Source organism: Lagenorhynchus albirostris, chromosome 8, assembly GCF_949774975.1.
Source record: "Lagenorhynchus albirostris chromosome 8, mLagAlb1.1, whole genome shotgun sequence".
NCBI lineage: Eukaryota > Metazoa > Chordata > Mammalia > Artiodactyla > Delphinidae > Lagenorhynchus > Lagenorhynchus albirostris.
The window spans coordinates 89,942,727-89,958,516 of NC_083102.1; the positions used below are offsets into that span (position 1 = coordinate 89,942,727).

General features: G+C 37.3%; 1 protein-coding gene across 2 annotated transcripts in view; it reads right to left on the reverse strand.

Moving 5' to 3' along the window:
- The window catches only part of COG5 (component of oligomeric golgi complex 5), a 283,326-nt gene that overhangs the window by 229,846 nt on the left and 37,690 nt on the right, over nucleotides 1-15,790 (reverse strand). For both annotated transcript variants that reach the window (XM_060157278.1, XM_060157277.1), the window contains exon 6: nucleotides 7,815-7,935. In XM_060157278.1, the coding sequence (XP_060013261.1) occupies nucleotides 7,815-7,935 (121 nt within the window). The remainder of the gene's footprint in view (nucleotides 1-7,814; nucleotides 7,936-15,790) is intronic.

Consider the following 15,790-nt stretch of genomic DNA (forward strand, 5'->3'; position numbering starts at 1 on the left):
GGAAAGACCAGTGAAGATACAAAGAGAAAGTGGCAATCTGCAAGTCAAGGAGAGAGGACTCAGAAAATAAAAAACCTATGAACACCTTGATCTTGAACTTCCAGACACCAGAACTGTGAAAACATATATTTCTGTTGTTTAAGACACCCGGTCTGTGATAATTTTGTTATGGCAGCCCCAGCAAACTAATACTGTTGCTATACAAGACTACTGTAAAAATAAAATTACCTATTAGTTTAAAAAGAAAGAAAACAGTGTAGCAAATCTTAAAAAGTTAATCATAACACTTACCAGATGACCCAGCAATTCCACGCCTAGGTATTTACCCAAGGGCACTGAAAATAAATGTTCATGGCAGTTTTATTCACAATAGTCTAAAGTTGAAAACCCAATATGTATCAAAAGCTGAATGGATAAATAATATTGTGGCATACACATCCACTGGAATACTACTCATCAAACGAATGATTCCACATATATGAAATCCAAGAAAGATGGATTCCACATATGATTCCATGTATGATTCCTGTATGATTCCACATATATGAAATCCAAGAAAGAGCAAAATGAAATCTCTAGTAACAAAAGTTCGTGCTGGAGGTGGGGGGACTGACTCAGAGAGGCACAAGACAACTTTTGGGGGGTCACCACTGGCCTCTGAATATATTCCTAGTTGTGACAATAAAACTGTAACATCAGCATTATCTTCCAATTAGATACGGTAGAAAAACACATTTCTGATTTATTGACAGATTTCAAGTCCCTAACACAGAAATTAAAACAAATGACTAAAACTGCATCCTATTTTACTAAACATGTCTCTCAAAAGATCATGCCTGCCTACCTGCCCTGTTGTTTACATGGTATTAAAATGTAAAGTTCTATAAGTATACCTATAATCATAAATTTACATTGAACCCTTTTAACTTAGCCTATAGCCAATTTCAATCTACTAAACCAAAGACGGATAAAAACTGTTTAACATATTTAGAATTTTTATACATAAAGTAATCAAGTATAATGGCAATAAAAAGTAAAACAGCCCATCTAATGTTTCCCCAAAATATTAGACTTAGAGACTCAAAGCTGTAATTCGCTAGAAGTACGCTGACACCATTTTTTAGGAACAATCAATAAAATAATCAGTAAAAAGTCAATACAATAAGAAGCCTGTATTTGGAGCATTGTTTATATTCATTTAAGATACACTGCAATTTTTAAAACTTACATGTACTGGAATGGAAAAGAGAAGTACTGGCTTAAGCATCCAAATAGAAAATAAAGGCCTTAGAGCCGAGTAATTGAAAATTTGATACATTACTAGATTGAAGAACCTTACACTAAATTAATTTTTCTCAAACAATGATGAATGGTCCAGCAGGGGGTGACAAACAGTAAGGTAAACTACAGACCTTCAATAAACATTACCTGACCATATGGAATAAAATATATATCCAAAAATACTACTGTAACTTTGAAATGTATGAAAAATAATATACTAAAGTTTACAAAAAGTAAGCTGCTTGTTTTTATCTGGATATTAATCCTCATTTTCTGACACTATGTGATGAAAGATAAAACCAAAAAAATACAATCATAAATGCTGTATGGGTATTATGTGTTAAATATAAATTTGGATAACATTAAGTTCAATTAGTTTTAAAAAAAAGAGGGTTTGTGGGTGTGTAATTTTAATATGCTTATGTCTCCACAACTGGCAATCCCATACCTAAGCATAAACCCATTATTCTGGATTTGAGCACAGCATCACCCTGACCTGGTGGTAGCTGAATCCGGTCACATATGTAAGTAATTTAGAGACTATCTAAATCAAACATAGGTACTGAAGATGTTTATCATCATATATGATTACACTGTAGGTTTAAAAAGGCATACTGGGCTTCCCTGGTGGCACAGTGGTTTAGAGTCCACCTGCCGATGCAGGGGACACGGGTTCGTGCCCCGGTCCGGGAAGATCCCACATGCCACAGAGCGGCTTGGCCCGTGAGCCATGGCCGCTGAGCCTGCACGTCCAGAGCCTGTGCTCCGCAGCAGGAGAGGCCACAACAGTGAGAGGCCCACGTACCGCAAAAAAAAAAAAAAAGGCATACTGAATTTGCTACGCTGAAGTTGTCACAAAAACCTATGTATGTTTTAAATGCATTTAAGACGTCATCTCAACCTAGAGATTATCATACTAAGTGAAGTAAGTCAGAAACAGAAAGACATACCATATATCATTTATATGTGGAATCTAAAATATGACACAAATGAACTTAGTTATGAAACAGAAAATGACTCACAGACATAGAAAACAACTTACGGTTACCACAGGGGAAAGGGGGTGGGGGAGGGATAAATTGGGAGTTTGGGATTAGTAGATACAAACTACTATATATAAAATAGATAAACAACAAATGTCCTACTGTGCATAGCACAGGGAACTATATTCAATATCCTGCAATAAACCATAATGGAAAAGAATATTAAAAAGAATATATATATACACATATATATGTATAACTGAATCACTTTGCTGTATACCAGAAACCAACACAACATTGCAAATCAACTATATTTCAATTAAAAAAGAAGTCATCTCAGACCTAATTTAATACTGGAAATGGTTACATGGCATATTTACAAATTTTCCTATCAAAAAACAATTTTTAAAAGCTTGAAATAATACAATGTTCACCAACTACATCATCTTACAGACATCTCAAAAAAATTCATTAGTTCCTTAATTATCGATCACATATTACGTGGCAAAGATTATGTAAATCATACTTTTTCCCACCTATGCATAAATCAAAAATGTTTGCATATAAGTATTGTTTTATCAGATTGAGAAAATATCAGTTACAATAAGAACATTAGTGGATAAAACAAACTTAGACTATCCCTTCCTTCTATAAAAAATATTTCATAAAATGCTTCTATGATAAATTTGAAAAATATTTTCTCATGATACACGGTGTTAATGTATCACCATATATCATCAAAAAACATTTTGTTGCAGCTTAGCAACAAAATTATAAAACTCAGAGGACAGACCATACACAGTAAAAATTAATGGAGGATATACTTTCTTTTTTTTTTGTCACACCACACAACATAAAATACATTCACTATATATAAACCATGGTATAACTTAAATGTGATTTAAGTGTATCATCTTAACTAATGTTCAAAAAATGTTACAAATTTAGTAAGGCCCATCTAAATTTTCATCTAGTGCCAAGACTTTTCTTGCAGAAAAACCATAAATCAATGTGATATAATTTAATCCTGAAATCTGTACTATATAGTTTTATTTTTTAATCATACATAACAATATGCATGAAAAATTACACATAAGTCTGCACTAAAAAAATTCTGCTTATTCTGTCAGTAAGACACCAGTATGATTTTAATTTTTACTTCCCTAATGCCTAATGATGCTGAGTATCATATATGCATATTTGCCATTCACGTATATTCTTTGGTGAAGTGTGTGTTCAAATCTTTTGCCTATTTTTTAACTGGGCTGTTTGTGTTCTTACCAATGTTGAAAGTTTTTTATATATTCTGGAAGCAAGTCCTTTATCAAATATACACTTTGCAAACATTTCTGTCTATGGCTTGCTTGTCTTTTCATTCTTCTAGCAGCATTGCTCACAGAAGTTTTAAATTTTGATAATGTCTAATTTACCAATTTGTGTGTGGCGGGGAGAATTGTGCTTTGGGTTATATATCTAAGGAATCATTTTCTAATTCAGAGACATAAAAATGTTCTCCTACGTTTCCCTTTAGAAGTTCTATAGTTTTAGGTTTTATATTTAGGACTATGATCCATTTTCAGTTTTCTTTTTTTCTTATATGAAGTAAGGTATAAATACAAGTTCACTGTTATACATATGGATATCCAATTTTCCCAGTACCATCTGTTGAAAAGACTCTTTTCTCCACTAAATGTGTCAAAAATCCGTTGTTCTTACATGTGTGTGTCTATTTCTGGGCTATTCCATTCCATTGATCTATTTGTCTATCTTTTTGTCTTGATTAGTATAAGTCATTGTAACAGGTCTTCAAATCAGGTATGGTTAATGCTCCAACTGTGCCTGTTTTTTGGGTTTTTTTTTAAGTTTTGGCTATTCTAGATCCTTTGCATTTCCATATGAATTTTAAAATCAGTTTGTCAATTTTAATAAAAGCCTGCTGGGATGCAGGTTGTAACTGTGCTGAATCTATACAAATCAATTTAGGGAAAATGGGCATATTAGTAAACACTACAAAGTCTTCCAATTCACAATGTTTATTTACTTATTTAGGTCTTTTTAATTGTCCTCAACAATGTTTTCTAGTTGTCAGTATACAACTGTGTATCTTCTGTCAAATTCAACCCTAAGTAGTTCATATTTTCAATGCTATTATGAGTGGTATTTTTGAATTTCAACTTCCAATTGCTTGTTAATATTATACAGAAATAAAGGGAATTCCCTGGCAGTCCAGTGGTTAGGACTCCACACTTCCACTGCACGGGGCATGAGTTCGATCCCTGGTTGGGAACTAAGATGCCCACAAGCCACGTGGCACAACCAAAAACAAAAAAAAGAAAAAAAAAGAAATAAAACTAATTTTTGTATATTGATCATATATCCTGAAATCTTGCTAAACTCCTGTATTAGTTCTACAAACTTTTTTTTGTGAACTCAAAACAAGATACTACTACACACCTATTAGAATGGCTAAAATTAAGATGACTGACTATAATGAGTGTTGACAAGGATGCAGAAAAAGTGCAGTTTTCATACACTTCAGGTAGAACACCAGGGCAATTTCTTTCAAAGTTAAACATACATCTACTATATGATCTGGCCATTCTGTATCTACATATTTATCAAAGAGAAATGAAAGCATATGTCCATAAAAATACCTGTATATGAATGTTCATAACAGCTTGATTTGTAATAGCCAAAAACTAGGAACAACTCAAATATCGATCAACAGGTGAATGAATAAACCAACTGTGGGATATCCATATAATGGAAAACTACTCAGCAATGAAACGGAATGAGCTATTGATACACACAACATAGATGAATCTCAAAATAATTAAGGTGACTGAAAGAAGCCAAACAAAAACACAAACTGTATGATTCCATTTACATAAAGTTCATTAAAATGCCAACCAATCTATAGTAATAGAAAGCAGATCCATAAATGCCTGAGGAGGGATTACCAAGGGGCATAAGGAAACTTTTGGGGGGCGATAGTTATGTATCTTAATATTGGTGATGGTTTCATGTCAAAACTTGCCAAACTGTACATTTTCAATATGTTGCAGTTTACTGTATATCACTTAGACCTCAATTTTAAAAAAAAGAAAAGGTACCAGCATAATCATCACTAGGCACCAGAATATACTTTTTAAATTGATATATAACTTTAAAGTGATATATAATTCACAAAGCATAAAATTCAACCTTTTAAAGCATACAATTCAGAGGCTTTTTTGTATATTGACAAGGTTGTGCAACAATCACCACTATTTAACTGCAGAACATTTTCACCACTCTAAAGAGTGGTATCCATTAGTAGTCACTGACATTCCCCTCCAAGTCCCTCAGAATATAATTAACTTTCAGATGACAATGTATTTCATCTGGTCACTACATTTCAAGCCTCAAGACCTTTCAAGTTTGAGAGATTGGTTTTCAGTTAATCTCAGGGGCCTGCTACTCTTCATCATTTTATTCTTTCTAATGAGAGCCAGAACCATACAGATATAGACACTGATAATTTCAGAGATGCTCCAATCACAGAAACAGCGTTTAGTGTACATGTGTAACTGTAATAATGATTACCAAATTATTACTTTTATTAAAACATTAATTCCAAATGTAGAAACTTTATCTCCCTCTTGGCTTCTCCTTATTATCAATGCCAGGACTGGCCAAGACTGAACCACAGTGGTGAATGATAAAGACATGATGCCTTTGAAATTTTTGAATAGCACATAATCTGCAAAGCTTTAAAAATTTAAATTAACACAATCCATTTTGAGATAACTCCATAATTTACTATACTTTCTCAACAACTTGTCATCGTTTAACATTTATAAAACTTTGGGTAAAGCCAAAGCCTCACTGGAAGGATAATGAGTTTATACTCTGCACTGTACCAACACAGAACATTATGATTAATAATTGTGCCTTTTTAAGAAATGAAACTGAGTTATTTGTAGTGAGGTGGATGGACCTAGAGTCTGTCATACAGAGTGAAGTAAGTCAGAAAGAGAAAAACAAACACCATATGCTAACACATACATATGGAATCTAAAAACCAAAAAAAGTTCTGAAGAACCTAGGGGCAGGACAGGAATAAAGACGCAGATGTAGAGAATGGACGTGAGGACACGGGGAGGGGGAAGGGTAAGCTGGGACGAAGTGAGAGAGTAGCACTGACATATATATCCACTACCAAATGTAAAATAGATAGCTAGTGGGAAGCATCTGCATGGCACAGGGAGATCAGCTGGGTGCTGTGCGACCACCTAGAGGGGTGGCATAAGGAGGGTGGAAGGGAGACGCAAGAGGGAGGGGATATGGGGATATATGTATACCTATAGTTGATTCACTTTGTTATACAGCAGAAACTAACACAACACTGTAAAGCAATTATACTCCAATAAGGATGTCAAAATAAATAATAAAATGTGCCTTTTTTAAAAAAAGAAGATATCACCATTTGCATTACAGCATCTGTTATTTCTAGGAGAGATGATAATCATAATCAAAATCTAGTAACTTTTTACTATGGAAGAGTATCAGTGATGACAAGTATACATAATAAATCTTGGAATAATTTGTGTTTGTTTTTAATGATTCTATTATTCGAGAGTTTATTTTTTGGAGCACAGAAATTAAATATGATAAAGCAAAAAATAACAGCTGATACTAAGATTTTTACACTTCTATATTTAGCACATATTGTGAAAAAACAGTGAAGCATTACTCACTGCTTTAAGATTAACTTTTTATATAATATATTCCGAGCACACTAAATCACAACTTCAATATATTCCCATGATGTGCCTAAGCAATGTATTTGAGCATTATAAATTGAAATGTTGTTGAAGCATGCTTTGTGAAGGATGTTACATTTCCTTAGTCAAAACAGGGAATAAGCATTACAGTATGACTATGTAACTGAAATATAGGAAAATTCAAAAAGAACATGTAATGCACATCTTTGATATTCTTTTGGCATAACTACTTTCAAAGCACGTTACTAAGCATTAGGAGACTCTTGATATTTAAGATGGATATAATCAAAGACCTTCTGAACCTAAAAAGGTACAAATTCCACTAAACACATCCACTTCAGAAAAATTACTGGGTACCCAATGAAAAGAAGAAAACCGCAAAGCCTCATTAAAATGCAGGTGTTAGGTAGTTCTTTAAGCACTTGGTAGGTATTCAAAATTTTGCCTGAAAAATTATGAACTGCTTCATCATAGACCTTGCAACCTGTCAGTACTCAAAGCTGTCACTGCTGACACCCTTGAAGGTCAAGAGGCTGCTCTAAATGTTTAAGAAAAGAATGATGAATGAAGAAATGAATTCAACAGATCTTCTAGGCACCATGCCAACATGAGACCTGTCACCTAAAAATCAGCATTTCTCCTGGACATTTCTCCTAGGGAAATGAAAACTTAGGTTCACATAAGACCTGTATACAAATGTTAAAGTAGCTCAATTTATAATCACCAAAAACTTGAAACAACCGAATTTCCTTCAACCAGTGAATCAAAAAACAAAAGGACTTACCAAGTTCACTGAGACTCTGAGCAGCTTTTGTTATCTCTCTACTTCCCCCCTGCAGTTGTCCCTGGAGTCTCTTACTGAGATACAAGATGCGAATGATTCTCCGAAGCAAATCACAGGCAACCTGTGCAATGTTAAATAAGTAAAGTCAATCCATGAAGTTTTATTACTATGTGAATCTGTCTCTTCTTTCCAGATGCTAAAAATTCACTCATGTATTTTTTGTTTTCCATCAGTCAGAAATCTAAATAATCACCAGTCTTAAAAAGCAGCATTTTACAATAAGCTCCAATTTATCTCAAAGAGAATTTGGGATTAAGGTGCTATGAAACCTAAGCACTTTTCTCCTCAGTCGTAGACCAGTTTTCTTCTCTAGGCCAGTGGCTCTCAGTCTTGACTTCATATTAAATTCAAATATGTAGGGGGACTTCCCTGGTGGTCCAGTGGTAAAGAATCTGTCTTTCAATGCAGGGGACGCCAGTTGGATCCCTCGTCGGGGAACTAAGATCCCATATGCCACGGGGAAACTAAGCCCATGTGCCACAACTAGAGAGAGAAAACCCGCACACCACAACTACAGAGAGAAGCCCGAGCACCACAACTAGAGAGAAGCCTGCACGATGAAACTAAAGCCCCCGCATACCACAACTAAGACCCGATGAGGCCAAAAAAATAAAGAAAAAAAAAAATTTCAAGTGTGTAAGTTCAAAACGTTCCAATGCCCAAGCAAGACAGAGCCCTGACCAATTAAAGCTGAAACAGTATTTCTTTTAATATCCTCATGCAGTCCCTGTGTGGCCAAGGTTGACAACCACTGTGCTACGGCTGCTTAGCTTCCTACTACTGTTTCCTATTGTTTCCAGTCCTAGTTTCTCTTTCCTAAGTCCGTAGGGGAACAGACTTAAAAGGTCCAGTTTCACTAGATCTTAAAGAATAAGCATGCCCTTACTGATATTTCCTAATGTTTTTATTAATAACAAATTGTAAAAGATAAAGTTATTAAAACAAACCAAAAAAACCCTATCATTTATATGTCACCTCTATTCCCTTTTTTGTTACCAGATCCAATAGTGGGTCTTAACCTATCCAAAAGAGTAAGACATGAAATAAAGATTTGTGTATTTCAAGACGCTTTATTACAGAGGCAATCCAGGGCAATTGCCTGGGGAGAATGAAAAGGGAGACTGATGGAGTAATGCATATATAATGACCTTCAGCTTCAGTGGTGATAATAAAGAAAAGAGAGACAGTCTATGCTGCTTCATCACCACCATCTTTGAATGGCCCTGAAGCTGGATGAGAAGCAAGAACATCTCCCACGTAAGGAGGAAAATCCTAACTGGTAGCAATAAGAATTAAAAGCCCGGGCTTCCCTGGTGGCGCAGTAGTTGAGAGTCCGCCTGCCGATGCAGGGGATGCAGGTTCGTGCCCCGGTCCAGGAGGATCCCGCATGCTGCAGAGCGGCTGGGCCCGTGAGCCATGGCTGCTGGGCCTGCGCGTCTGGAGCCTATGCTCCGCAACGCCACAGCGGTGAGAGGCCCGCATACCGCAAAAAACAAAAACAAAAAACAAAAAAAGCTATTTAAAAGCCCTAGGAAGACAGGGTCCCTGAGGCTTCAACTATAAACATTTTTTCTGAATGAAGTACACATACACCTCAGAGCCAAACACAGCCACACTCATGCACACACAACATACACAAACATATAATCAAATACACACTTACAAACATATGTATATCAAAGGCAGCCAAGTATTAAACATGTTTACTTTTTACTGACTGCTTTTCTGAGTAACTGTAGTCTGAAGTACTTAAAATAATAAAAGAATGTCAAATAAGAATTTCTCCCTGTAAACTGGAAGATTTAGGCATCTTAATCTTTAATTAAATTTTATTTATTTTCTGAATAGGTAATAGAAGCATGAGATTCAAAATTCAAAAGATTAGAAGATAAAAAGTCATCCTCATATTTTTATGTCTCAACTGTGCACTCACCAAAAACAACCACTGTTATCAGTTTCTTGCTTGTCAGAATTATATTTTTAGATGTACCATTTGGAATGTAGAGTCCCAAGCAATCATTCCTCTTGGATTCTAAATACATCACGAGGAGAAATAACAGATCTAATCACCAAGAACTGTCCTTCCAGAATTCCCAGTACCTACCCAATAAAGGATATGTCCTCAAACATGAAAGCTTTGAGCTTATTTCTAATGCTTTTCTGTTTAACCATACTTTATCTGTCACCAAGTCTTACTGATTATTTTTCTGTTGCATAACACAATGGCTATTCTACCTCTATTCCTATAAGCATCACCCTAATTCAAATCTTTATCACCTTCACCTTAACACTGTGGTCTCCCGGCTAGCTTTCCAGTCTCTTACTGAAATCCATCTTGCCAGATTTACCTTCTTAGAAACGGTTTTCAGCACTCCACCCCCTTTTTAATAAACCTCAGGGGCTCTCTAGTAACAGATCATGTTAAATCATCTTAGAATAGCATTTAATAAAATCCTCAGTCGGGCTTCCCTGGTGGCACAGTGTATAAGAATCTGCCTGCCAATGCAGCAGACACAGGTTCAATCTCTGGTCTGGGAAGATCCCACATGCTGTGGAGCAACTGAGTCCATGCGCCACAACTACTGAGCCTGCGTGCCATAACTACTGAAGCCCGCACGCTTAGAGCCCACACACTGCAACGATGAGAAGCCCCACTCGCCGCAACTAAGACCCAATGCAGCCAAAACAAAATAAATAAATTTATACATATAAAAAAAAATCCTCAGTCAACACGTCTTAGATAATCTTTAAGGCAGCAACTCTCACCATTTCCTAATATAGTTGCTTTCACTCCAATCAATTTCCTTTTCTTCCTTATTTTTCATTTCAGACTTTTATTATCAAATATATTATTCAGCACTAAAAAGAAATGATCTATCAAGCCATGAAAAGACACAGAGGAATCTTAAATGCAGTTTACTAAGGGAAAGAGGCAATCTGAAAAGGCTACATACTATGTGATTCCAACTACATCACATTCTGGAAAAGACACAACTATGGAGACAGTAAACAGATCAGCGGTTGCCAGGAGTTGGGGGGATGAAGAGTCAGAGTACAGAGGATGTTTAGGGCACTGGAAATACTCCATATGATACTATAATGATGGATATATATCATTATACATTTTTCAAAACCCACAGAATGTACACCAAGAATGAACTATGGAATTTGATAATGATGTGTCAATGTAAGTTCATCCATTGTAACAAATGTGCCACTCTGGTGGCAGATGCTGATTAAGGGGGAGGCTATGCATGTGTGGGGCAAGGAATATATGAAATCTATATCTTTGTCTCAATTCTGCAGTGAATCTAAACTGCTCTAAAAAATTAAGTCTTTAAAAATATAGATTTAGATATTACAAATACAGAAAACTACACACAGAAATTATAGCAAGGGCTTCCCTGGTGGCACAGTGGTTAAGAATCCGCCTGCCAATGCAAAGGACACGGGTTAGAGCCCTGGTCCGGGAAGATCCCACATGCCTTGGAGCAACTAAGCCCGTGCGCCACAACTACTGAGCCTGTGCTCTAGAGCCCGTGCTCCACAACAAGAGAAGCCACCGCAAGGAGAAGCCCACGCACCACAATGAAGAGTAGGCCCTGCTCGCCGCAACTAGGGAAGCCCACATGCAGCAACGAAAATGCAACGCGCTCAAAAATAAATAAATAAATAAATGTTAAAAAAAAAAGAAATTATAGCTAAATGAACTTGGAACTACCATGCAGATCAGGAAACAAAACCAGGTCTGCCACTACAGAAGCCATCCATGTACCCACTACCAATCACAACACCCTCCAGCCATCCTCCCTACTCCCCCAGCCTAACCAAGAGAAACACCATTCTGGCTTTTGTGGTAATCACTTCCTTACTTTCATTTATGGCTTTATATATACCTAAATGCTGTAGCTTAATTTTGCCCTTTTTATTTTTATTTTTTTAACTTTATTTTTTGCCTTCCTTGGGTCTTCGTTGCTGCGTGCAGGCTTTCTCTAGCTGTAGCAAGCAGGGGTTACTCTTCGTTGCAGTGCACAGGCTTCTCATTGTGGTGGCTTCTCTTGCTGCAGAGCGTGGGCTCTACACGCACAGGCTTCAGTAGCTGCAGCACATGGGCTTCAGTAGTGGTGGCATGTGGGCTCAGTAGCTGTGGCACACGGGCTCAGTAGTTGTGGCTAGTGGGCTCTACAGCGCAGGCTTAGTAGTTGTGGTACACAGGCTTAGTTGCTCTGTGGCATGTGGGATCTTCCCAGACCAGGGATTGAACCTGTGTCCCCTGCATTGGCAGGCAGATTCTTAACCACTGCACCACCAGGAAAGTCCTAATTTTGCCCTTTTTAAACCTAAATGGGTTCCTTTAGCATCTCTTTTTTTTCCTTTGCAATCTGTTGAATATACGGGATCATCTATCTTACACATTTTCCCACAGACTGGTTTTAGTTGATTGCCTTCCCCTAGTTTAACAAGTCCCTCTGTCTTCTACATTCCTTACACCTTAGTAGATGGATGTAGGCAGCTTCATCAGATACAGGTTTAATATTCTGGGCAAATTTATTCATTAGGTAGTAGTGTATTTATAACATATGTGTGATTCTCTGTGTTGTTAGCAGCCACTGATAATGTCAAAATCTATTACAGGTGCTTCCCTGGTGGCGCAGTGGTTAAGAATCCGCCTGCCAATGCAGAGGACACGGGTTCGAGTCCTGGTCCAGGAAGATCCCACATGCCACGGAGCAACTAAGCCTGTGTGCCACAACTACTGAGCCTGCGCTCTAGAGCCTGCGCAACACAACTACTGAAGCCCGTGCACCACAACTACTAAAGCTCGCGTGCCTAGAGCCTGTGCTCTGCAATGAGAGAGGCCACCGCAACGAGAAGCCCGCGCACTGCAACAAAGAGTAGCCCCTACTCGCTGCAACTAGAGAAAGCTCACGTGCTGCAACGAAGACCCAACACAGCCAAAAATAATAAATAAATAAAATAAATAAATTTGTTAAAAAAAAAATCTATTACAGCATAATGAATACAAAATGGTGATACTCTAGTTATGTCATTTTGCCTTTATTTGCTAGCTTATAAAACATCTCTATGAGAACAAACTTTACCTCATCTATATTAGTTTACCCAGTGGTACTGTTCATACAGAATAGTAAGAATAAACGCCAGATTCTCTCTACTGGTTTATCAGTTTTCAAAACTGAGGACTGCTTTCCTAATAGCCACCAAAGATGAACAATTGGTTCATTGTTTTGGATATCATTATGAACTCACAGATTTAAACTTAATATAAGATGCCAATCCATTGTAGCTCTTATCCTTATAGATGCTCACAATGTCCCATTTTTGGCCAGTCGGAGCTTCTGAGGGTGATCACCTGTACTGATTTGCCTGAGACTGAGAGGTTTCCTGGGACATGGGACTTGCAGTGCTAAAACTGACATAGTTGGTCACCCTAGGGCCTCTCCAAGTTGGCTCCTGAAGCCTTTTATCATGACTCTAGTTAACAGTTATTGATACTTGCCTTCGTATATGGTATAAAAATATTCCAGGATCATTTTGCATATTTCATGGCCCAGATCTGGGATCAAACATCTATCAAAGAATCCCTGATTTCTTTTAGAAGTCAGCAGCATTTGAAGACCACATTCTGGGAACTAGGCTTGCTCAATTCTGAGACTTTTTGGTAGACATAGTTAGGAAATGTCAAAATTAAAATATCACATAAATATTCATTTGCTTGATTCCACAATACACATAAAACAGTCTCAGATTAACATTATACATACACATATGTATAAAAATATATACATATAATGTATATACCATTATAAGATAAAATATCTCATGAGTTCATATTGATAATTGTACTTAAAAATCAGGAGCACAGGGTGTTAACCCAATCTTCTAACTTACATCTACAAATTATCTCTTCCACGCAGAGACTCCTGGCTCCAGAGACATAACAGATAACAGAATTAGAGTATTTAAAATTATTCATTTGCTTTGCTACACAATACAAACAAAACATTACCTGAATGCAAAACCAACACTACAGGGCTTCCCGGGTGGCAGAGGGTTAAGAACCCACCTGCCAATGTCGGAGACTTGGGTTCAAGGCCTGGTCTTGGAAGATCCCACATGACGCGGAACAACTAAGCCCGTGCGCCACAACTACTGAGCCTGCGCTTTAGAGGCCGCAAGCCACAACTATTGAGCCTGCGTGCCACAAGTACTGAGGCCCAAGCGCCTAGAGCCCATGCTCCACAACAAGAGAGGCCACCACAATGAGAAGCCCATGCACCACAATGAAGAGCAGCCCCTGCTTGCCACAACTGGAGGAAGCCCGCGCGCAGCAACAAAAACCAAAAACGCAGCCAAAAAAAAACACCAATACTAAAAACACAAATATGACTGCTGAAGACAGTTTAAAAGAACTGTTCTGCACATACTCTGCCCACAATGTTCTACAGTTGAATTTTATTTCTTTGTCAAAACATACAGCCATGACACACTACTTTACCTCTCTCATTTAATCCTAGTTCTAATGCTCATCACTACTTTTTACTTTGCTGTTTCTCTACTCATTTTGATTGTCTCAAGTACATTGTCTATCAGATTCCTAAAGAAAGGGTCATAGGAGCAATAGTCCCTGGATTCCATGAGGATGGCTGTCTCTGTATGTCAAAATCAGTTTGGCTGCTGTATCAATTATCTTTTGCTGCATAAGAAACCAGCCCAAAATGTAGTGATTTTAAATGAATTGTTCTTCCTCACAATTCTGTGAGTCAGGAGTTTGGGCAGGGTTCAAGTGTTCCACATGGTATCCCTGGGATTACTCACTCTGCTGCACTCAGCTAACACGAGGCTTCACTCCCATGTCTGGCTGCCTCAGTGCTTCTCTACCTATCATCTACTCACAGCCAGCATGGGCTTCCCCACAGCATGACAGTCTCACAATGGCTGGACTTCTTACATGGACAGTGGCTTTCCCAGAGCAGAAACAAAAGCTGCTATGCCCCCTAAACGCTAGCCCCCAAGCTAGCCCAGCATCACTTCCACCAGCAGGGGTTCTCTGGTTTTGCTATCTTAGTTGCTCTATATGTTTTCGCAGTGTTTAGGAACAATGGCAACTTATGCTGGTGTTGTTATCTTTCTTCTTCCTTCCTTCCTAATATATTCACTTGTTTGGTGGATAATTATACAGCCAGTAAACTAAATCATCATCCCATAGAACAATGTAGATAAAATTATTTGATATCGTAACGACTGAAAACTAAAAAGGACCCTACAAAAGTATACAATGAAAACCACATACATGTAAAACACAAACACAAAAAAAGAGAAAAGGTTTTATGAACCATTTCTTCGTTCCTCTTTCCAACATTCTCTCAAACTTTCTTACTTATATAGTTTCAGTTAAAAAACTAAATTAAAAACTTCAAATTGAAGAGGGCAGACAGCAGAAGCAAGAAAAACTACAATCCTGCAGCCTGTGGAACAATAACCACATTCAAAGAAAGACAGACAAGATGAAAAGGCAGAGGGCTATGTACCAGATGAAGGAACAAGATAAAACCCCAGAAAAACACCTAATGAAGTGGAGATAGGCAACCTTCCAGAGAAAGAATTCAGAATAATGATAGTGAAGATGATCCAGGACCTCGGGAAAAGAATGGAGGCAAGGTCGAGAAGATGCAAGAAATGTTTAACAAAGACCTAGAAGAATTAAAGAACAAACAAACAGAGATGAACAATACAATAACTGAAATGAAAAATACACTAAAAGGAACCAATAGCAGAATAACTGAGGCAGAAGAACAGATAAGTGACCTGTAAGATAGAATGGTGGAATTAACTGCTGCAGAACAGAATAAAGAAAAAAGAATGAAAAGAAATGAAGACAGCCTTAGAGATCTCTG